Genomic DNA, 26511 nt, shown 5'->3' with positions numbered 1-26511 from the left:
TAAAATTATATAAAAAGAATAATGCTGTTTAAAAATATATATGTTAAGTTAATTTAAACAGTAAAAAAATATATTTTCCCCTTATTTTGATTAATTCAAACAAAGTATTAAAAAAAAAAAAAAAATATATATATATATATATATATATATATATATATATATATATATATATATATATATATATATATATATATATATATAGTCCCTAAACAGTTGAGAATCTTTCTTAAAATAAAATGTACGTCCACCAAACCAAAGTTTGGATTGAAATGAAACCATGCCCCGAGGGCAAGAGTTTTTATATGGAATGAAATTACGGAGTCAACATTTGTGATGAATATATAAGAAGATACCAAGCCATTATGATTGTGTTTGTTTTGTCTATATAATAGCGTCATCCAGTAGGAGTGATTTCTATTAATTACTATTTTGTCCGGATTATTAGTTCTTTTCACTGGTTCACACTAATACAGCTGTTTTTCCATCATTTACCTCTGGAAGTTGCATTTCATTGACATTTCCATCGTACATAAATATAGAGAGTACGGAAATTTGCAAAAGTATAGCAAAACTTTATGGTAGCATTGATTCTTATCTCTATCATCAGTGATCGATCACCATAAACAGGCATTAAGAACTGTTGTATAATCCAGCTCTTATTGTGGTACTGATAGCTAGATCTTGTAACCATTAAGACACATATATTATCATGTCTTCATTTTTACCTAATATAATAATAGTAGCTATCTTTTCCATACCTAAAACTGCACTAATTAAAGTTTATCATAAACAGTTTGCAAACCACGTTAACAAAAATACCTGACAGTTCCTTTCTATTAAAAGTAACCGACCAAATTTCCATATTTGTCAGAAACCTTCAACATTGAATCACGATTCATCAGTTTCAAAGTGGTATATAAAGATTTTTCTCCCTTCATTCTTCTGTTTTCACTGCCTAATCTGATTCAGAATTTGTCTATTCAATACCGGAAGTATATAGTTATAGCCAGATCAAGTTGCTCGAGTCGTCGAGGATTGATCAATTAATATAAATATATTGACTAATAACCTTAATTTGTACGAGTTCAATATTTGGAACGAAGCTGGACACCCCGGTTTTTCTCTGTAACTTACACTCACTTCTCGTTGCGGATAGATGAAATAATTGAAATCAGGGGAAACTCGCTCCAAAATTTGTGCATAAAATCCAGCCATATTATATGAATTATATTGGAATATCTCTTGTATTCTTAATACAACTTTTTTCTTGACCTATAAGAAAATCCATTGGGGAAAAATCATCATCTATCTTATGTCATTGGCAATGGTAGCGGAAGGTATTAGCAAAGTTAAAGTATCTGTACGGTGAATTATCAAAAAAGAATCTAGCTATACTTCGATGAAATGTTTGGTTTGGAAAAAAAGAAAGTGGAAGGAAGAAAATAAATAAAAGGTGACATGATATTTTAGGTTGTTTGGTAGAAAAAAGAATTCTTTTCTCTTGTTTGATTGTGTGGAAAGAAAAGAAAAGAAATTAAAAATATGCATATAAAAGAACACAAATATCCTTAAAAAAAAGTTTGATATAATTAAGGATATTTTTATCTTTTGCAGAAAAAATATGCTTCATTCTCTATCTCATTTTCCTTTGAAATCAAACAAATCATAAAAGCAGATGTGTCAATACATTTTATCTTATGTCAGGTCGTTTCTGTCATGAAATTAGCATCCATTATTTTCTGTTCTTAGTACACATGTACAATTCATTGTCGTATATTAAATACATTAACAAATATATGCTGAGTTCATGAATGAATTGAAATAGCTTTGCTCAACTAATGGAAAAGGAATAACTAAAAAGTAATGATTGTAGATATAATAACTTCTCGTTTCTGAAAATTTATGTAAAGGGACAAAGTTTTTGCATTGATTCATATATGCAAAGAGTCGATCTATCTTCTATTACACAAGGTTATAATCTCCAGTTGAAACTTTAAAACAAACAATTATATTGGCTCGTTCACTCTTTTGTTCTATTGCAATTCTAAATTGTAAACAAAAAGCGTTACAATTAATCATATGAGAATATATGATTGCATTTATTAATGGCAGATCAAAGAGATAATCTGAGCTCTAAATCTAGTTCTTGAGTGTCACTTGATTCGGAGTTCTGACTGCTTGAGCTCACAGAACCATTCCTATGCTTCTTGGTATCTATGTCTTGCGAGTCCTAATCATGCATGGAGGGGAAATGAAAAACATAATAAGATCATTTGGGTCCAAATACATATTTTCTGCATGGAATATCAAACGAGCTTCATGAAATTTTTAAAAAATTCCTTACATTTAGGTTTAGAAAAGGTCGAGTTATGTTGGATGGAGAAGAATACTGGCTCTCCAAGATGACTTTGGCAGTTTCCCATCTTGTTTAAGAAAAAGCATTTCACATATCAGCGATAATTCATGATAACAATAAACATGAGAATGAAAAAATATTCATCTTTTTATTCTATAGACACGCTTCTTTTGCTTTCATCAATGGCAAGGATCGATGTCTGGAAAAATAAAGTACCTTGCTATATTAGTTTGCTGAGAATCTCCATATTTGATGTTTGTTTTTTGATATTCGGATAGGCTCATCTGCACTAGCAAACAATTATTGTCAAAATTGCAGGACTCTACTATCTGACTCTCTTTAATTCCATGTATTAGTATATTGATCCTTGAACATGCATCTTTTGAAAAAAGATTTGAAAAAATAAAAGAAAAATGAAAAAAGAAACTGTTGTGCTATCTTGCAATAAGTTGCAACAAATAGATGTGAAGAATTAAGAAGACGAATAATATCGAAGATCATTTCAAACACATTATATAATGATTTTAGTCTTTATTTAGCTACCAGAACTCAAAGATTTATCCCTCATCTGCTAGGGTTAGTACTGGTAAGTTGTATTGCCCTTGATAAAGTAGTACAATGTACTTCGATTCAAACTGAACCATATATAGAGAGGAGTAGTTCAGAATTAAAATATTATTTTGCCAAGTTTATCTATCACATGGGTTATATATTATATGTATCACATGAAAAATCTACAAGGTACAGAAAAATAACCACATATCTTGATTATTGCTTCGCGTGCGGTGCAGTTATATACTACGCACTTTCATAGATTGACTTTTCAGTTTTCAGTAATAGTTATTTACTAGTAAGGGGTGAAAAATATGTGCGGAGCATGTCATGCACTCATCATAAAGAATGAAAGTTAATTAGTAAAATTATATATATCATTTAAGTGAAAGTATAAAATCAATTGGTATTTAAGAAGAGCCAAAATTACACCTACCATGATGTTGGGTTGGAAGCCATAGGAAGCTGCTGCATATGATGATGTAGAAGAAGATGATGGCACTGATGAATAAGCTATTTGCACTCTTGGATCTTCCTGAATGAGGAGCAAAACACCATTGAATTTAACAAATTCAAGAAAAAGAATTCGATCTTATATATAGTAAGAATATAAGATTTTCGTGTAATTCAATCTTACAAAACTAATAATATAAAGTAATTTTATTTTAATTATGCATAACATGAAATCTCTAACAAAATATATATTAGTAAAATGAATGAAAAAAGAGAATAGAGAGGTTTTACGTTGTTGAAATTAGATGGGTGCAGAGAAGGGTGGTAGGTCATTTGACCATGTAATCTGATTTTCTCCAATTGAGCAACTCCAAGTCCTCTCTGTGGTTGCTTTGGCTTGTCTGAGTTGTTGTTCTTCTTCCCTTTTCTTGACGAAGAAGAAGTTGCTTTTTCATTTCCAAAGATTGGTTCTCCAAAGTAAGTGCTACCCATGAGAGAGAGATCAGAGAGGGAGGGTTGGAATGAAGATAAGTTTGTGGTTGATGATGGGAAAAGAGAGATCTGAAATGGTGCTTTTAAACTGGAGGAAGTATGAGTATTGCATCGCTGGATGAGATTATATACGCCTAAATCTTCTCCTATCCTCTTGGCTCAAGATATTCTTCTTTTTCTGACAACTCTAATTTCATTAGTATATTAATAATCATTACATCATTTAATTATTAATTCTTCTATATAGACTTGGAGACTATTTCTGGAAGCGATTGTCTCCCATTCAATATGTTAAATAATGTGTTGCCACGCGCCATAAGGTAGAGGCTGCACTCGCACGCTGTAGATATAAATATATATTCATATTTAGCAACACGTACTGTGGGAGAATGACAACCGAGAGAAGTTAATCTTCGATATGTAGATCTGTCCATACTTTTCAATTATTGATTGTATATGCAGTTGCGTATGATCTTTGTTTAACAATCCATGTAACTGGTATTGAAAGTTCAAATAGAATTATAAAGTGATTATAAGAGTTAAAAGGAAAAAATGTCTAAAAATTCGAGACTAGATGACTATATCTTCTTTATTACCAAGAATATTAACTATAAGAATTAATGTATAGGATATAGACATATATAAAGGAGAGAAGTTATTAATGTTTGTAAATGTCACTAAATATTACCTATAAGAATATATAACTATCACTAGTGAAAAATTAGTATATTACGTTACTTCTTTAACGTCGGACACACTAAAATACGACGTAAAAAAGACGCGGTAGTATTTTTATAATTTTCGTGAACTTTTTTACGTCAGACCTGGTAAAGTCCGATATAAAATGTAAAATTTACGTCGGATGAATGTTGTGTCCAACATAGATTTTACATTTTACGTCAGACCCTACCAAGTCCGACGTAATAAAAGAAGCACGAAAGTCTATTTAGAGTACCACTTCTGCACACAAACACTTCATCTCGCTCGCGGAGTCACTCACTCGAAAATGAAAGCACCAAAGGAGTGGTGGAGTGGCGGTGGCGATGGACTCACTCACTTGAAAATGTGGTGGCTGTATCGCTCGCAGACTTCACCCCCAACCACCCGCTTGGATCTCACCTTTAGGGTTTTTCCTGAAAATCTATGTGCCTTTTTTCTTTCTTGTTTCTGAATTAATGCAAGCTCTATGTGCCTTTCTTCTTTCTTGTTTGGGTTTATTGCATCTAGAACCGTTGTGCAGGTCAAACTGGGCATGCTTTATTGCATCTGGAACGACCTGTTCTGCAACCAGAACGGCTCGTTCCTCTTGCAATCTTTGTGTGTAAATTGTCCATCTGGAACGGGCCGTTCTGGTTTAGAATGGGTCGTTCCAAATAGACAATAAATACACAAACGACTGCAAGAGAAACGGGTCGTTCTGGTTGTAGAACGGGCCGTTCCAGATGTGTGTCATCACAATTTTACGTCGGTTCTTGGGAATCTCCGACGTAAATTTATGTCGATCATCACGCCTGACGTAAATTTACGTCTCCCGCTTTAATGTTGGAGTTTTTTGCTAAAAACCCTAAAATAATTGACGTAGAATACACATTATGTACTAGTGTACACAGTGATATAATCTTAAAAAAAATAATATGATTTTTTGTTATACATAAAATATGTTTGAAAAAGTTGTGAAAATTATATTATTTCAATAGTGATTATTGCTGTAATTAATTACAATTGGAATAAATTTATATTTAGGTAAATTTATTGAAAAATGATTTTAAAATATTTAATTTTGTTTTAAAACTAAAAAAATAATTTTTATGTAATAACTCAATTATCGAAGAAAAAAACTCAAAAATAATTTAAAAAATTTTAAATTTTCAGATTAAAAAAACATTTTTTTTTAGATGTTTCAAACATCCAACTTCTTCTTCTTCTTTTTTTTTTTTTTGCAAACAGTTTTTCTTTCTTTCAAAACAACTGAAATATTTTCGAGACATGCTCTAACTATAATGTTGTGTTATATAAGATTATATACAACACAACATTTTTTTTTGTCGTATACTAAACGGGGTGACTTTGAGTGTGATTGGTAAGTTAATATCAAATTATCTAGTCATTGCATTAATAAAATTTAATATATAAAAATAGTTATTCAATTGTGTACTGTGTTATAAATGTTTAATAAAATTATTTGTTGAAGTAACTCGTAAACCTAAAATGATAGAATAAAAGACTTGAGAACTAAGTTGTTACTTGAAGTCTCATAAAATGCTATAAGATATAGAAGAAGAAAAAATTATCAAATACTACTAATATAATATGATTTACTAAACTTTTCTCAACAAACAGAAAAGGTCATAGAAATTAACTGAAAATGTTTATCAAACTCTAAGCGAGAAATATTAGTTATTATAATAAATGAGAATATTTGTAATTAAAGATGTAAGATTTTTAAAATATCATGTTGGATTTATAACTAAATATATAATCTAAATACTTAATTTTAATCTAAATGTTAAATGTTCTTATTTATTTTACAATGCCTAGAATTTCTCACTTGATATGTTCCTTTACGTACACTTGCATCTTACATTTATTCTTAAATAATTAGTAATATATAAAATAATGTAATCTTCATTAATCTAATTCATTACTACTAGAAAATTGTTATATAGTAACATGTACTTTATAGTGATACAAAAATTATCACTAAAAATTATTTTTATCTATACAATAAATACAATATATGTTGGTGTATTATTAAAGAGTGTAAGTATAAGCTATAGTGACACACAAAATATGTCAAATAATGTTATACCTACATATATTATATTTATAATGACATTTTTTATAAGTAACTGTATGTAACATTTATTGTAATGATGGTTAAGTATAGGATTTTAATTATCACCAATCAAAATTGTTTTTGAGATTTTATTTTATTTAAAAAAGAATCACTACAACACAAATGGTATTTAGCAACATTTGAAAAATGTTACTTATGCTAATTTGTTTTAGCAACATATTATCAAATGTTGTATATAGTCCATGTTGCTAAAGACTTTTAATAACATTTTTGCATAATTAGGTAACATTTTTTAAATGTTACTAAAGTAGTATTTTTGTAACATTTTAATAATTTTTTGTAACATTTTAATGATGTTACCAATATTTTGTTAATCTTATAAAATAAAAATTAATTTTAATTTAAATATTACTATCAATTATTATATTTTTTATGTTTCCTAAACTTCTAAGAGTTCTTTAAGTTTTTATGGAAATACATTTTTAGTTAGTCATCACTAATTATATATAGAATATCAAATTTTATTTATCTTAAATATAACTATATGAGTATATATACTCTTTATAAGTCATTAATTTATTCGATATGAGACTTTAATTATGAGTTACAATTAGATATAAGAGAAATATATTTTTTTTGACTCGATGTGGGACTTTGATTTTAGAAGCAATTATAGTAACATTTTTCAAAAAAATGTTGCAAAATAACTTATGTAAATTTTTTTTACTCGATATGGGACTTTGATTTTAAAAACAATTAGAAAGAATAATATTGAAATAAAAAATGTTACTCTATCTATAATGACATTTTTCAAAAAAGTGTTACAAAATAATATTTATTTAATATATAGTAACATTTTAATAAATGTAAACAAAAAAATGTTGCTAAAAGATTAAAATCTAGCAGTGAATGATAGCTTCCGAATCTATCTATCTGCACCTATCACTCTTGATTCAAAGTAATTTAATTAACAACTCGTATTTTCTTATACTTTCTTTCTTCTTTTAATCTTATTTTTTATTTTGCCCTTTATCTTTATACTCTAGTCCCATTTCACACCCTTTTTAAGGATATAAAAAATTGATTAATTTTATCTGATTATTGGCTATATGATAATTTCTTGAGGTACTTTATATATGATTATTTTAATTACACTAATTGAATCGAAGTAGACAAAGCTTCAAGTGGGTTCCACTTGGCAAGTGGTTTCCAAGTTTAATTACGGTCAATTTGTCTCGGCTGACAATACACTAAACTGAGAAGTCACAGCTGTAAATTCCATAAGCAGCCAATTATAACAAAGAAAAAAGTTAAATAAATGTAGTGACACATAATTTAAAACACTAATAGCTCATAATATTAATTTACAGACCAAATATGGTGTTTAAGTTGAATCACATATTCATTTCTTTATTGTAGTTTCAAATCTGTTTTGTTATACCCTCTTACAAGCTTTTTTAAAAAACTATACATAATTCCTTTTAATTTACAGGAAAAAAAAACTAAATACTATAGTATTTTTTTATGGAGCTTCGATTCACAAGTTTATGTTCTTCGTAGATCTAGAAGTAGTAAATATGATTTTGCTTAATATATAAAAAGGGATTGGCCTAGAGATTGTGATAATTCAAACTATAATAATAATAATACTAATAATAATAATAATAATGATAATAATAAATGTGGTTATAGTTAAGTGGTGAGAGACCAAATCTAAATGAGCTGTTTCACGCATGATTTGTGGGTCATATATATTTTATGAGTTGTTTGTGTGGTGGAAAGTGAGAATACTCCAATTTGTTAGCCAGACATGTGAACCCATTCAAATTACAAGAAACCCCACTAATCTCCACCAATATGTCATTACTTCCTTAAGCAGAAAACAGACCGTAACGTATAAAGTATTTCAGTTAAAAAGAATATACTATAATTTACACAAAATATATACTGAGATTTTACATTATCACTAATCATTGCGTTTTCTTTTAGTATTTATAAAATGGTTAAAATTTGTTTAATCGATCATAAATATTATTAAAAATATTTAGACATGTACTTTCTTATCAAATATTTTTATGTTTAATTTGAATAAAACTTTCCTATAAACTTTAATTATTTATCACATTATATAAGATAATAAAATATAATATTTTTACCATAGTAAAACTTTTCTTTAACTATTTTTTTTTTAGAATTTTACCTTCTCATAAAAACAATTTCATGAAAACATGTAAGTTAAAAAGTTCATAAATATTATTTTTTTAATAATTTTATTTTAAATAATATTTTTAATATGAAAAACTAATACTCTCGCCTTCAAGAATTTAATTTTTTTCATATACCAAATGTATCCTTGTCATGTGTGTTTAATTTTTAACTTTTTATAATAACTACCTTTAAAATCAAACCTATTATAATTTACACGTACAAATTTCTTTATACGTAGCAATTAAATATCTCCAATTTATTACTTTATATAATTTGGTATTTACTTTTATTTTTTTTAAGATTTTATTTTTATTTTCTTTTTTTATTGTCTATTTCTAACTTTTTTTATTCATAAGAATTATTATAAAAATAATAATAACAATATTATTCTGATTCTTCGTTATTAAATCAACTCTAATAATTATCTTTCCACTACTTTTTCGAATTTTTCTCACTTAACTTTTTTTAATCTTTTAGACATTAGGGTCGGTGTAATTAATTGGATTATCTATTCCTAAAAAAAAAATTTGAGTAACTTATTTTAAATACTAATTTATTTTATATTCAAATGAATGAAATTTAGAATATTAAAACGAAGGGTATTATAGAAAGCGTTAAATTAAGTTTTTCTTTACTATGAGTTGTCATATATATATATATATATATATATATATATATATATATATATATATATATATATATATATATATATATATATGTATGAGGGATTCATTTATTTTAAGAGTAAGTCTATTAGATTTATTTCGTTTAATAACTCATAATCTATATCAAGTTTCAATCATCCAACCGTTAAATTTAAAGTTCTTAATGCATAGATTAAGTTTGTAAATTTTTTAAAATTTTAAAAAATAATTGATACTTCATTTCATTAATTTAAATTGACGGATAATCATAAAATTATTTTATACATTGATTTAAATTAATAAAACAAAGTATCAAATAATTTTAAAATTTTTAAAAATTTGCAGATTTAACATAACAACATAATCAACATAGACAATAATAAGCAACTAATGCATTGTCACACGTATATATCAACCATGGAAATTTCATACAACTGAGGTGAACAATTTAAATGGCTAGACTTTATCGAACCATAGTGTTTGACTTATAGCAACTAGGTCAAGTATATACAACTTTAGACCTTTCCGAGTGCTTATTCAAAAAGTTAAATTTGATTTCCTAGGTTCCGCACCACTTAAATTAGGAAGTCTAGAGCAACTGTCAAGGTAGAATAGTTTGGATATGAGTCTATCATGACACATTAACTTACAACACTAGACTCTTACACCAAGCATGGATGAGGTAGAGAACATCCAAGTTTCCTGTGCATGGCGTGGCAAAATCCACATTCAACCTCAATCAGATAGAGAGTTTCTACCTACCTAACTCATAAATCAAAATCATTCAAGTTACTTAAGAACATCATTTTAAAAGCACTTCTAACAACACCTTTGAATTACAACCTTCACTAATTTAGTCATGCAAAAGATGAATTTAAATAATAGTAGTAAGCATTTGATCAAAACCCTCAATCAAGTCACAAAGCTTTCATTACCTCAACTCCAAGCACAAGAGAATGAGGGTGAAAAGGAAGAACTTTGGATCGTCATATAACTCTCACCAATTCAAATTCTCAACTTTGGGTCTTGAATCTTTGACTTTGTCACTTTAGATTAGCTATGAGAAAGGGTAAAAAAAATATTTTCATTAGTAAAAGTACAAAAAAATTATACTCTAAAAAAATTTCTCTCTAATTTTTCTTAAAACTTGAATTTATGAGGTTTATATTTTAAGAGAAATTTTATATATCTTCCTAAAGTCAAATTAACTTAATTCTAACTCAATTATATCAAAGATACCTTGATTATTTATAGTCGCTTGATTTCTAGAACTCTAAAAAACCAAACAACAATATTTAATTATAATTAATATATATGTATATATAATTAAATTATAACATCAATGTTACATTTACAAAGAAAAAGATTTTTATTAAGATGAAGAAAAAGTATGGTACCCATGTATAAAGTAATTCATCGTATCAATTAGTTTGGCGGCCTCGGGCCTTGGTTGTCCTTCTCCTCGTTGCTTATATTGCAAGGCATTGAAGAATTATATATTGTATTATATTATAAGAAAAAGAAACCACTTAGCTATCATAATTAATGAGCTGCCTCGATATGACATTGAACATAATTAATGAACTGCCTCGATATTTCATATAACGTGTATTAAAACAATTGAAAAACAAAGTCTCTACGTCCATTGATACATGTACCCATTTTATAAAATTGAGTTAGATACAAATTTATTAGTTTAAGAAAAATAAAATAAAAAATACAAATTTACGTGAAGCCTAAATTTTTTTAAGAATAGTTATATTAGAATATACCGTATATATTAAGCACATGTATTTATAAAAGTGAGAGATAGAGTTTCATGTGTGTCAAAAACTGTAATTAAATGATAAACATGTAGAAATATAAAAATATCCGTGGTGATAGGGTAGTTGGCCCTCCTTATAGAAAAAATGTAACGATAGTATTGTCTTTCTTTTAATTAATTAATTAATATATATATATATATATATATATATATATATATATATATATATATATATATATATATATATATATTATCTTTTGTATTGTTTGGGGAAATGTGAAGGAAGAAAAGAGGGAAACACATTTTTCAACAGTTTTTCTCTTGTTTATAATGCTAGAGTTGAAGAGAAAACAAAAGTGCGAGATTCACATGAGGTAGTATCCATAATAATTTCAGTATATATAGTAATTTTTTTGATCGACATTGGTCATATGTTGATGAAAAAAAGTTAGTGGCTGCCAATATTTGATATATATATATATATAGAGATATAGATAAATAAATAAGAAGGATTTGTTTATTTTAAAAATAAGTATATTTTAATAATTCATATTTTACATAAATTTTTAATAATTTAATTGTTAAATTTAAAATTATTAATACATAGATAAAGTTTATAAATTTTAGAAAAATTAAAAAATATTTAATACTTTGTGTTCTGGTATGTCTAAAAGTCCCATACCGCTTAGGAGTCAAGGTTAAGGATGGTTTATAAATAAATATTCAATACCTCGAATGCAGTGGCCATAACGATTACAATGACTTATGATAAGAACACTTTATTTTATTAATTCAAATTAACAATCATAAAATTATTTTATACGATGATTTGAATTGATGAAACGAAATATCATAAAGTTTTCAAAATTTTTAAAAATTTACAAATTTAATTTATTTTAATCTATGCATTAAGGATTTTAAATTTAACGATTAGATAATATAAATTTGATATAAAATATAAATTAATAGATAGATCTCTTCTTTTATTTATATATATATATATATATATATATATATATATATATATTTCATTAATTGTGAAACAATCATTCTCTATGCAAGTTCAATAATTAATAGAAGTTGACTAGCTAAATATGTTAGTAATAAGATACAGAAAATTAGAAAATTATATGTTAAATGTCATTAATCTTTTATTTAACATGATATTGTTATAGTGACCGATTTTCATCAAACATATAAAGTGAGATTTTTTTTAACATACCTTAGTCTTTAACGATAGTAATTAAAATGTTCATCAATATTTTTAAAATTTCTGTGAAAATTTTCGTAATATCAATAAGGTTTATTGTAATTTAACTCCTTGGTAAAAGTTAATATGATAACTAATTTGATTGTACTAATTAATATTTTTTTAACCGATATGGTGATTGTAAACATATACTTACCAGATCTGGTGATATATATCTACTTCACATTGTAAAATTATTATGTAAAATGAGATATTAAATATATTAAGATAATAATATTGTTAAATATCATGTACAAATTAATAAGATAAAATATATTTTTGGGTCCTTTTAAATATGTAAAAGTAAGATTTTAACTCCTCTAAAAATATGACATTTAACTACTAAACCACGTTATTAACGTCTGCATAATGTCATTTGAATTTAATGGAGTTAGCAAAATGAATTACATATGTATAACAAAATTTCAAAATTAAGAACCAATATATATGAGACATTTTAATTTGAGAAACTAAAAAACCGAATTTTGACATATTTTAAGACAACAAAAATATATTTAAACAAAAGATGAATAAACACAACCTTTTTGGTTTTGTGACGAGTAGTAACTTTTAATATTGAATTAAGGTTAGACATTATATATTTGTAAATCTCAGAATTTTTATTTTAAAAAAAATGAATATGTAAATTGATGTATGGAGGAGAGAAGAAAGTGGAAAAGGACGTTAGGGTATCTAGTAGTGATTTGTGGACACATGCAGAGGTTAGGGATACATTATTCGACGCGATTCGCAAGGCAAAACGATCCCACACTAAACGCTAAACTTAAGAGAAGCCAAACAAAAGCCCCTCCCAGATCTACACACAATCCCAAATCATATTATTGCTTTCTCTTTTTTTAATCATTTCTTTCTCATACATTACAATTTACAACACAAGGGGACTTGAGTACACCTTCACCAGGTTAGGTTTATTAATTGCTTACACAATACATGTCCCTTATGTCACAAACTTAATTTTGGATATTCAACAACAAAATTACAATATTATTCATTTTACTAAAGATCTTTTGCATTAATCTAACAATTTTTTATTAATTGTATCTCTATGAGATAATAAAAGGGACGAAGGGCTTTAAAAAAAAACATCACGATAATAAATAGTTCAAAATTTATGTTCTTTAATTAAAAATTGAGCCTTTGATGAACCATCTCAAAAAATGAATTTAGTTTATAGAATGTTATTTTAATGCTATATTTTTTAAAATATATCTCATTAATTATTAAACTGATTGAAGGGATTTAACAATTAATTAGTTATAGGAATTAAGAAAAATAGTAAAAAAATTTTTATTAAATGACTAAATAAAAAAAAGATTTAAATTGACATGAAAGTTAAGAAAAATATCGCAAAATGAAATCATGACACTACTAATGAAAATTTATCAAGCTTGTATCTCGCAATGAAAAGAATTATGAAAACTCGAGTTGATTATACAAGAGATATATCATATATGTGCGAAGGTAAAATAATAAGAAAGAGAAAAAAAATGTTAACATAATAATGGCTTAAATGAAATTAATTAAAATAATTGCCTGATTAGAAGTCAGTATCAGTTGCTTTTAGTTAGATGTATGAACTTTGAACTAAAGCATATGTTTTACAATTGTTTTTCTTACATCAAATATGCTTCATTATTTCTTGTCGACAAGAAAGTTGCTTAATTGACGTATATCTTTCTTTGTATAAAATATATATTTCATCTTATGCATGCCTAGTCTGAACAAATATTTTATAAACCTAAAACTGATGAGTTTGCTGTCACAAGCGTTTATAGTTTTATAGCTTCTAATAAAGAAGTAGCCTGAGCGTGAACTTTTCTAAAATGGCGTTATTAATCTATGTCCAGTTAAAAACTTGCGGCTACCTCATGACCTAGATCTCCATTTCTTAAGAAATATTTTGATTCCCACGGAATACATGTGTTGCTTAGATGGAAGATTTTCTTACAATATAAAACTACAAGTCGATCTCTACGAACCATATGAATAAACAACTGTAACGCGACTTTGGAAATGGAGAGAACACTGCAAAATTCAACACTTGGGCTTGCCTTTGGATATGCAACCCTAATTATTATAAGATTTTCAGTTCATAAGGTCCCAGTCATTTCTTGGAAATATGGCAATATTAATGCGATTGGTCCTCCTTGTCTCCTAACCGTATATAAATATATTCAGGAAACCAACATCCCAAGTGCTCTCATGATCTATCTTAGATACGCTTTGATACAATTGATTGTGATCATATCAGACATGATTGTATCTCATCTTTAATTTCATTTCTTATGTCTGCTTTGTATCTTCTTATGGATCAATCATATGATAAAGGGGCCTTTGAGGTATATATATTTCCTTCCTTCCAGTGGAGGGCATCAGAATAAGATTCCTTTTTTTTACTTTAATATAATTTTGGTTTCATATATACTGGAAAGATTCAATGGCACAGGTATTTTGGTTATTGCCATAATCTTTCAGTGGAATTATAGTATTCCTTTTGTTGTTATCACTTATCAATGACAGTTTGAAAGTTTATGGTATCATATATACGATCAATTTTTCTATGTCATACTGAATTTTTGTCTTTCAAAGAAATCTTTAGTTCCAACATTGTATCAAACACACGTGAATTAAGACATGTACGTGGTGCTGCTTTCAACATATTGATTATTCCAAAACTGGATAGCTTGCAGTTAATTTTGAATTACAAATAGAGATACTAATTAACTGGTTTAGAAAGATATATAAAGGAAGATTTATTATATAAACGAGATCTTTTTAATTTTTTTATATAACATATTGGTATGGTATTTATGGAACTGATTAATCTCTCGAATTTGTGAATGTTTAATCTTAGTTGGAGAATTGACTAATTATTTTTAGTAAGACTTTTCTTTTAAATCAAATTTTCTTATATACAAAATTTGAACCTAAAATTTTACTTAAATTTTACTTAAATTAATTAAGTTTAGTGCGTAGAATCCTAAACCCAAATGCACAAAAGTGATAATGAATCAAACTAACTTGAAAATACTTTGAAACACAAATTAATAATTAATTTGTTAAAAGTTAAATGAGTTGAACTTTGTTCATAAGTTAAATAAGTTAAACTTAAACTAAAAAATGAGTTCAATAAATACATGAGTTGAATTTAAGTTGCATTTAGATAAACTCATCATATAAATATATAATTTATATAATTAACTTTCAGTATATTAAAGTTTGAAAAAATATTCAAAAGTTAATTATAAGTTAATAAAAAAAATGAACACCTTAAGATTTTGTAAATTAGGTTTTATATTATTTTATGCAAGGTGAAGTGATTTTTATTTATATATACTTTGGTTATTAATATGTTTCTTTTAACGATCACAACTAATAAATTTACATAAACTAATAGAATAAGTTATGTTTTAACTTTTAAAAAAACTAAAAAATATTTTATTTAAAACCTATTAATAAATTTAAATTTTGAAGTGCATATGATTCAAAAAAAAATTTAACACTTAGTTCATTAAATACAAACTAATAAGATGAACCAACATATTAACGAACTTGAACATAGTCTCGAACTAGAAAAAAAGTCTATATATCAAACTTGAGTTGAGTTTCAAATTGAAAAAAATATTATCAAGTCAAATAGAGTTCAATTCATTTGTTGTGTCTTTGTAATTCTTGTAGAAAAAAAAATGATTTTGTTGATAAATATTTTAAATTTGTTAACTCTTCAATTCGTCTTCGCTATACACATGTATCTGAATAATAAATTATATTAATATGGTCGCTTTCTTTTTCATTAAATCAAATAAAAGCAGGAACTTTAAAGTAGCTGCATGCAATTAGTTAATGAATGTGTAACTTGACTCATCAAGAGTCAGCCATAATATTGAATCGTCGATGACATATAATTCCTCTACTTTTCACGTGTCATTGAGATTTGTTCTCAGATTAACTTGGCTGTTTTTGAATAAAAAGAGAGTATCTGCCCTTAAAGTAGTGTTTAAAGAACAGAGTTGATGCTTAGTCTATAGTATTAATTTAAGCCAATCTCTTGCACACCGATGATGTCATTCCCCTCCATCTTTAAATTACTATCAGAGTTCCACACACATGCTCATCCATTATTTTATTGATTATGAGTTAGTTGAGTTAATCCTTAGATTTACCTTACCCAACAAGGCCAATGCATACTTCCCATAAAGATTTGGTTCCATGCATGCATGTGATCACACTATTAATTAAAATTTATAGCTTCTCAATTGTCTTACAATTCTTTAATATGTCGTATCTCTTTTAGTGCATACTTTTTTATCTGGCTGATTATTAAGAATGTGTTCGGGGGAGTCAAAAAAAGACTTGTAAAATAGAAAGAGAATGTAAATATATAATTGAAAACTGTTAATTGCTTCTTAAATCCAGTTAAGTGGATTAGGTAAATCTATTAAAACCGAACCAATAGTGTAAGAAGATGACACCAATGGTTGGCTCGATCGATAGCATCCAGATCCAGAACATCAGCCATGATACAAAACTTTGGTTTGAATTGAATCTTACTATCTATCTTTCATATAGATAATTTTAAAATAATATTGTATCTATTTATTGTAAATTCTGACATGGTATTTATAACTTAAGAAATTAACAACTTTTATTTTTATTTTTATGTTCTAGTATAGCCAGCAATGTAACGTGAAGGACTAGAAATTAAGAGGCCAAGATTAGACCAAACATATGTTATATAAAAGGGAAAAGACCCTCCAACTATAAATTAAATCAAATTAAATTTAATTGCTATTGAAATTACGACCGTCTTTGGCCATTTTTTTTTCCCCTTTTCTGAGCTTATATTTTCTTTATTAAAAAGAGAAGCCTGGTCAAAAACTTTCAATAAACAGTTCTGAAAATAAAGCTACTTATTTCTATAAAAGAAAATTTGAAAAAATAAGCTTTTAATTACGTTAATTAGTAGGGAAAAAATTTTACAACTTACACGAAACTTATTCAGACGGGATCTATTTGTTTTAAACTTAAAAATAAGTATTTCTAATTTTAAAAAAATAATTTTTCAAGAAATATATAGGAGTTGCTTATAAAAAATAACATAAAATTACTTATTAAAAAAAATTTAGACAAACACATCAAAAATTAAAAAAGTGTTTATTTCATTTAAAAATACTTCTATAAAAAAAAATCAAACAAACAGATTTGCTATCTCATTCGAATTAGACATAAAATACAATGTATTTAAAAAAAATCAACTAAATCTTCGATTTGAGTGTTTTACCGACTTCTCCATTAAATAATTGACAAACTTTTTAGATTATTTTTAATTATATTTATTATGAAGTCTCTGTAGAAGATTGATAAAGATAAGATAAAATAAAATAAAATAAAAACGTCTCACATTCTTTTTCAAGACCAAACAAATTCCTTAAAGCCTTATGAACAACTTTTGCTTTCACTTTTAATCTTCTAAACTTTAGTAGACTTAATTTCTTCTGTTCCAAGAGAATGCTTCTAAAGAATACCTAAAAATTGTGAAAGACGATTCCTTCCATTATACTCAAATCGTAAATAGTTCACCTTTATTATAAATAAAAAAAATTAAAAAAAAGGTGAAAAAGACCTCTTCAAAAAAAAATGTTAAAAAGATAAAATCATCTCAAATAGTTCTAATGTATTATTATTGCCAAGCACAACTAATCACATATTTAGTTCAAATTATTTCTCAAACAGTTACTTATTTTAAAATAAAATAAAAATCTCTACAAATTCATAAAAGTGTCTACTTTAAGATTGTTGAGATTTTGCACAATCCCAATATGAGGTGAGTGTGATGCGGATTAGGTTGGATTCGACATCTATACTTGTGTACACTTGTTTTTATTTGTTCAATATGTAGGACTTTACGTCCAATGTGTGTTAGTCTATTTTTTTTTGTTTGTTAAGATGTGATTTGGACTTGTTTAATGTTTTTCACGTTGGGCTTGTTTTTAAGTTACCTAAAAGGCCACATATATTTTTTCTTTTTTTTCTTCTGTTTTTTTTAGTGAAATCAATACAAATTGCTAGGTCATTGAACTTTGATACACAGAGAGAAGACTAGGCTATATAAATTATCAAACATGAGATATGTATTAAAAAGATTCAAACCCATAGGATAGGACTCGATGCTTATACTTTTACTTGTCTTTATTTATGTGGGACGTTATATCCATTTAGGGTTGTCAAAATTAGGGTCCAAATTTATTTCAGCTCAAAAGGGGGTTAGTCTGTGTTGGTTGGGTTTGCCTGTTGACCTAATTTATTTTTTATAATTAGTAAATCATAAACTATATTACATGTGTTGTTAATTTCCTTTATGGTTACTGTTACAATTAACATATTTTATTTTTATTTTAGTTTACAATGATTCAAAAAATGTTACAATTAATTTATCATGTTAATCTTTAAATTTTTATGTTTTAAAAAATAGTGGCCTATGTCATTGTCAGCCAAAAGGTTAAGCTGAGTTAAAAAAAAAAAAAAAAAAATGAGTCCATGATTAAATTGAACTGGCTGGTATGTGAAAATGCGTAATTTTGCTTTATAAATTTTAGCATCATGATATATACAGTACACCTCTTATTTAAAAAAAATAAATTCTTAAATATTTTTAATTTTTATTATTTTAATTTTTAATTTTATACTCTTAACATTTAATTTAACATTTTTTTACATACTTCTCTCCCTTATTTTCACATGCATCTCTTTAATTTTTCTTCATCTCCACTTATTTTGGTAGGTAATTTTAATTATTTTAGTTTTACATTATTCTTTTTACCTTTCTCTTTCAGTTTTCTCACTAATTTCACTATTTGCATAGTACTCTAGAATAGTGAAAATATTTTTTTCATAACACTAAACTTAATTTTAAGATTTTTGGAGGGGTGAAAGAAAAGGAAGTGTTAAAAGAAAAAATATGTGTCTAGTTTGATAGAAACTATCGAGGAAGCTACACATACCTACAATGTTGTTGCCTACCAGTTCTATGATTTGGGTACATGTGAAAAAGTGAAAGAGATGAAAAAATAAGAGAATAATATAAAAATCGAGAGAACTAAAACTATCCACTAAAATAGTTGATGAATTAGAAAAAGAAAAGATTGTACATGTGAAAACTGGAAAAGAGAAAGAAAGTGTGTGAAAAAAAAAATAGTAAATTAAAAGTTAGAGATCTAAAAACAAAAATTTAAAATAATAAAAAAATTATAAATATTTAAAAAATAAAAAGAGGTGTACTTATTTATTAAAAAAAAAAAAAAAAAAGGTGTATAGCCTAAATTTTACGTGTGGATCAAATACAAATGGGTCTGGGTCTGGCCGTCTAGGGAATGTGTTCCGCTTTCATTATATGGCCCAATTCATGCTATTGAAATATGCAGTATAGTGTTAAAAAAGTTTAAAACTGTTTTGTAATAAAAAATAATATATCTTTTTATAAATATAATATATATATATATATATATATATATATATATTGATATTATTTTACATTTTACGAAATTCTACTTTGTATTTATAGTGGTGTAAATACGAAAATAATAAGGGTGACGATAAAATCTTATTCAAAAGTATAAGAATATAGTACAAAAATTTGTTATACTGTTATTAAGTATTTAACAACAAATCTCCATGTATAATAAGGTAATTAAATTTCATAATAACTATATTAATAAATTTCTTATTATTTTAACAATATAAAAACTTACATTGATAAATAATAATACGTGCCTATTAAACCCAGTGTATACCCGATATAAATACAAGTTAATAATTAAGTGAAAATACTTAAAATAAAGTATGCTTGTGTATATTATAGAAATGCATATTGTTAATTTTTAGTTTTTTACAGTCAATTGTCCTCCTTTAAATGAGTCACAATATAACCAGATAATGTTATGTACTTATGTGTAAATAATTCATTTTGTCATGTCGCAAAAAGTAATAACAAGTACTAATGTTGATGATGAACTACTAAAATCTCTGATTAAAAAAAAATAAAAAAAGCTACTAATCATTCTAGTGTGAATAATATAGATAATAGATGTATATGAAAACTTAAATTCATCTTTATTGTCATCATTGTATGAAAGAAAAATACTAATGTTGGTTATTCTAATTCCCCCACATTAAAATACATAATTCACTTCAGAAAGTTCATAAGAATACTTTAGCAAAATAACATTTGCAAAAATACTGATGTGTGAAAATATCAATCGCTTTACCTATACGCAACATTAAATGAATATTCTTTTGAATTTAATTGTAATACATTGATATGGTAAATCTATTCATAATGTTAGCTTCACTTGTGAAGTATGACAAATCTATTTATAAATTCAGTGTTCAAACTCCAAATGCTTCGTAGAAAATGATCTTTTAAGATGTTCTGCACTTCGTTTATTATTTTTCATACATACATACATCTACATCGTGTGATATATGTGACTAGAATTTACATACATCATACACCCATCACCCATGTATTTTTTGTAAAAGAATTAAGAATATGACTATAGCGTAGATAATTCTAAACATGTCATAATTTGCCTTGCTTTTTTTATCTAAAAATGTGCATCATATTTAATAATTACTAAGATGAAAAATTAATTTTAAATAAAACTAAGATTAAAACGTTTTATGATAGTGCATTTAAAAGGTCACATGTTATAATTCTTAAGATAATTATTATAAAAAATAATAAACTTACCGTACACAGTATTTGATATTTAAATTATAACGAAAGAAGACTCTTACAGTTATTTTTTATTCAATTTTATTTTTTCTTATGAACATTAGAAAGTAGAACTATCAAATGTTTTTTTAACAAGAAATATCAAATGTTTAAAACTTTAACTTAAAAATTTATTAATTTGAGTAGTTTGTCATTTATGTTCTTCGATCAAAATACAAACTCAATTTTTTGAGAGTCGCAATTAAGATAACACCTTACTCTTACAATGCGTAATGAAAATCATTTTTGAAACCCGCAGGAGCAGGACCACATGTAACATGTCCAATAAGTACAAATTGAGTCGATTGTATATTTCCGCTAGTGACAAATTTCCTAAGAACATTTGAACAGGGGACTAAAATATTTTTTTAAAAAAAATTGCATTAATTTTAAATTTACCTCATAGGAGAGACTAAAAAAAACATTTAAACATAATTTTAGCATATAAGAGTGGAGAGACATAAAGAAAGTATGATGTTCTTTTCTTAACTTGGCATGACAACAAAATGGTCGCTCAGAGAGAGCGGAAAGTTACTAAAAGAAATGCAAAATTTACATACTACAGTAAACCTTAATGACTGTAATTGAAGTGTGGGAGAACAACCTAAAACCTTAAACGTCTGCATCAAAATGATATAGACGGCTACAACAAACCTAATATCTTGTTATCAATATATCTTGCCCACTAAAAGGTTTAGGACACCCCAATCTCGTATATAGAATTATACATAAGAAACAACGTATTATATGCTTAAATGTCATCTTCCACCTTCCCGGCTCAGAAGATAAAAGCATACAGCATTTGCACTAGTTGCGACTTTTGCACTTCTCCATGGCTCTAGGTGCTGCAATCATCACACAATTTAGATCAGTGTAACAATAAACTGAGATCACAAAGCCATTCTGAACATGGGTCTGCTTTATTTATACCCTCTACCTATCTTAAAATTTTTATAGAAATATTTATTTGGATATAACAAATAATACATAAGACAAGACCATGTATAGAGAAAATATGACGAGAATCCATCCTAAGATCTAATTTCTAAAACCTAAACTATCAATATTAACTTTGAATCAAATTACTATTAGTATATAGTAAAGCAGAGTATAACAGATTAATTACAACTAACGTTAGACCTACCTAGCCCAATTGCTTCAGAACTCTTCATTATCCTCAGCCGCTTGCAAGACTCGATGAACATCCTAAAAGAATAATAAAACCATTTCAGATATTTCCTTGAGCGGGAAAAAAATTAAAAGGAATGAAATAGTACTTGTGAATACGTCCTATATTGATCATGGTATTTTAAAGACAATAATGTCTACCCGTGAAATTAGTGAAAATCCAAAACATTGTCCTAGAAATTTAAATCAGAAAATGAACTTACTCCCACGGAACATCACCAACTAGCATCCAATCTCCATCCTTGTCTTCATAAGTAAGAACATATTCTGAACCATGAAGGAGATCCATCAATCTGCTCTCACTTAGATTTTCCCGACTAGAAACCCCATAAGAGCCACATTGACCTGAACTTCTCAATAGAAACATCATCACAATATGTAACATAAAAACACTACACAACATAGAAATAGACCCATGTTATTAAATCCACGCCACCAACATCTGTCCTTTCTAAACATGGGCAGAATATGTGCGCATGTATGCATATGTTAAGCCAACTATTTATTTTTACTTATTACATTTGATTTCATCATATTTTCCTCTCCAGACGAAATTGATCATCAAGACCATTTTCTTTAGTAAAGAATATTGATTGAACTATTCATTGAACTCTTCATGGTTACAACAATTATGACTAATATTTGTGGTTATGCATGAGATTGAGAGCACGTGCCAAGACACAGTAGAAAGGAACTTACTGATTGTAAAACAACTAAACATTTTTTCAAGTGCCAAAGAGAGATCCTTGTAAGTGCCAAAACTATTGAGATCCACTTTCCTCAAATATGGGGCACCTTCCATGCTGACTTTTACATAAAGACATCCAGACTTGGCTTCTGCATCAGCATCATTCTTTTGAGTTGGCTGAGAAGCCATTGAGTTCTTCCTGAAAGAACGGATTGGTGGCCATCCCACAACTTGTGCCCTGCTTCACATAACAACAATAAATTACACTATGCAAGGCCCTAAATTCACAAAAGTTTCAATTTTCAAAGCCAGTGATTAAATTCAAAACTGGGGAATCCTGCTAATAGATGTCCCACCGAACCAGAGACTAATCTCGTGCTACAAGTATCTCGTTCTCGATATTGTGACTATAGCAAATAGAGATTTGTATCCTCATGTCTGAGGTGAAAATCTTTCTGCCTTTAGAAAGTATAGAAAACAATAATTGGAGGAGTTCAAATCCATCCCAATCTTAGTCAACCAAGACACAGAAGAAAAATTAAGAAACAGCCAAAGTAACTATATATACTATGATTATTAACATAGAAGGAATATCCTCTGAATTACATAGAACACAAGTTTTAAAATGATTTTAAAATAAATAACATGAGAATATAGTTAATAGTTGATTTCTGGTTAAATTCCAACCAACTAAAATAGAAAGAGAGAAAATACAATTCCTCTCCTCTTCCTCTGAACCATCCACCAACCCACTTACTCAACACCAAAAGAAACATCTTGCTTCCAACTTCATGAAAACACAAAAAAAATAATATATATATATATATATATATATATATATATATATATATATATATATATATATATAACACCAAATAGGAACAAGACATAAAAACAAATAAATAAATAAATAACTTTGATGAAGGCAGAACATCATGAAATCAACATGCATGAAGATATATAGGACTAGTCAAGAAGAAACAACTTAAAAACTTAAGATGACACATATAATAGCAAGAAGCAAGAAGAAAGTATTTACTTAGCAGCTGGAGCAGAAATCTGGGGCTTCTTGTCATGCAATGGTTTTGGAGAGTGTGGAAGAGTTTCCTTGAGAACAGCAGTTGGTTTGTTTGTGCAGTCTGTAGCAGTGAGAGAGAACAAGGCAGCATCTTTACCCAAAGCAACTTCAGATCCAGCATTCCAGTTCCCATCAATGGCATCAGAGAAACCCCTCTTGGCTCCACTCTTGAACACACCCTCCCTCTCCCTCTCTGGTGACTCACACCCTGGCAACCCAAGCCTCAGCTCAGTAGCCTTCAGGTTCAACCCTCCTTTCATTGAAGCACCCTCTTCCAATGCCTCAGGCATCTTTAACTGTTTCACAACACAAACCAAGAAACAAAGAGAGAGAAGATTTGATGCACAACTCCACAGTGGAAAAAAGATATATGTGTGTAAGTGAATCAATCTTTTCTCTCTGCTCTGTTAAGTAGTGTTGAGTATTAACCAATTGCATTCAAGGGAGCCAGAAAAATTATATATAAACAAAGACCGAGGATGTGGTTTGCAAAAGAAAAGAAAATGCGCAACTGTTTCCGCTTTATTCTACAAATTTTTTTATAAAATTCTTTGAAGGCTGTGTTTCCTTTTTAGTTTTTTATAAATTTGTGTGAATCTTTTTGTGGCCAACTACTCCGACAACCCACAGAAAGTACCCGGCATACTTTGCTTATTTTATCCCTTTTTACATTAAAAAAAATGTTAATTACATGAATATGAATAGTTAATACACCTGCATAATAATGTACACAACTTATTATACTTTACTATAAAATGATAATGTAATTTTTTTATAATCATAGTAAAATAAAATTAACCTAAAAAACAAAAATCTTTCATTAAAAAAAATATATATTGTGAACGGCAAAGCAAAACTTCTTTTTAGTACTCAACGCAACTTAATATAGAGACTCTAATTCGTGAACACAATTGATTCATAAAATACTTTCTCATATATTGTTTAAACATGTTCCTTATGTGTGTTTTGTTAAGGTTTGTGGAAGTGGTAATTAATTAACGGCAAAAAGTTAAGTGCGGTTTTGGTAGGGAGTTGGAAAGGTGAGAGTGGAAAGGAATGAAAGAAAATGATGGAACGAAGGAAGGAACAGTGGCTCTCAAAAAGCCAAATTTTCATGCACCTAAATAAAATAAATAATAATAATAATAATGAGTGAGTGTAGTGTAGCAAGCAAGGTCCAGATTTTCTTGGCTCATATGCTTTGGATTCTCGTGAACAAAAGTAGAAGATGCATTGGAGAGAGCAATAAACAGGATGAAATTAATTAATACCAATACAACAAAAGTCACATAAGAGAGAGATCTGCCTGGATAAAACAAATATGACAACAAAAAAATGAATCTATTAGTACTCCTACAATTACCTTATTTACATCCTCTGCATTTTATTTCTCTCTTCAATTTTTTTAATTAACGTGCTTTTAGAAAAGTAAATGAAATCGAGATTACACAACAATATTACAGTTATATTATATTTATAATTTTATTAATAATACAAAATCAAAAGTTATAAAAATTTGTCTATTCTTATTGATATTCTAATTGTTGAAATTTTAAAGTTTTTTTAATCAAATATCAAATAAAAATATATAAAAAGAAAAATATATATTTTGTGTGTTCACTACCCCAATAAATATTAGTCGTTATTTTTAGGCTAAAAACCTAATTTGGTCCCTTATAATAATTTTTTGTTTCAATTTAGTCTCACTTTTATTTTTGGTTTCAATTTGGTTTCAAACTAATTAATTGATTTCAATTTAGTCCCAAATTAATTAATTAGTTTCAATGTGGGACCTCCGTCCAAATTATTTAAACGGAGTTAACTTTTGGCCACGTGGATGCCACGTAGATGCATACATGGCATCCACGTGGATGAGAATTTTTTGAAAACACCTGAAACCAGAACGGCCAGTTCTGAAATCGAAACGGGCCGTTCTGGTTGCAAAATTAAAACACCAACAGTGAAGAAGAACGGGCCGTTTTGAAACCAGAACGGCCCGTTCTGGATTCAAAACGACCCGTTCTGGATTCAGAACGGCCCGTTCCAAAACTGTTAATAAAAAGGAATATGCTTAATTGTGTTTTTGATCGCTCAAGTATTATAATTATGCAATTTTGATCCCTAAGGTTTTAATTGAGTAATTTCAGTCCTTAAAAACTCATAGTTGTGTAATTTTAGTCTCACAATTTTTAATTTAACAATTTTAATCTCTCAAATATCATAATTGTGCAATTTTAGTCTTTCTCA

The 26511-nt window shown here is 27.5% G+C and overlaps 2 protein-coding genes across 2 annotated transcripts; both read right to left on the bottom strand.

Moving 5' to 3' along the window:
* Positions 1-1614: 1614 nt before the first annotated feature.
* On the bottom strand, positions 1615-4011 carry LOC109803204 (protein SPEAR3). The gene is made up of 5 exons (XM_020364670.3): positions 3653-4011; positions 3345-3443; positions 2573-2640; positions 2345-2423; positions 1615-2230 (listed from the first exon to the last, which is right to left on the bottom strand). The coding sequence occupies exons 1-5, from the start codon at positions 3851-3853 to the stop codon at positions 2114-2116; spliced, it is 564 nt and encodes a 187-aa protein (XP_020220259.1). The 5' UTR covers positions 3854-4011; the 3' UTR covers positions 1615-2113.
* A 17760-nt stretch (positions 4012-21771) lies between these two features.
* LOC109804313 (auxin-responsive protein IAA27) lies at positions 21772-24759 on the bottom strand. The gene is made up of 5 exons (XM_020366130.3): positions 24226-24759; positions 23198-23424; positions 22702-22843; positions 22455-22516; positions 21772-22155 (listed from the first exon to the last, which is right to left on the bottom strand). Exons 1-5 carry the CDS (start codon positions 24552-24554, stop codon positions 22118-22120), a joined length of 798 nt encoding a protein of 265 aa, XP_020221719.1. The 5' UTR covers positions 24555-24759; the 3' UTR covers positions 21772-22117.
* Between the last annotated feature and the right edge of the window lie 1752 nt (positions 24760-26511).

This window comes from Cajanus cajan, chromosome 2 (genome assembly GCF_000230855.2).
Source record: "Cajanus cajan strain Asha chromosome 2, NIPB_CcT2T_4, whole genome shotgun sequence".
Taxonomy (NCBI): domain Eukaryota; kingdom Viridiplantae; phylum Streptophyta; class Magnoliopsida; order Fabales; family Fabaceae; genus Cajanus; species Cajanus cajan.
Note: the sequence above shows the minus strand (reverse complement) of the source record. Positions and strands in the feature narration are given on the sequence as shown.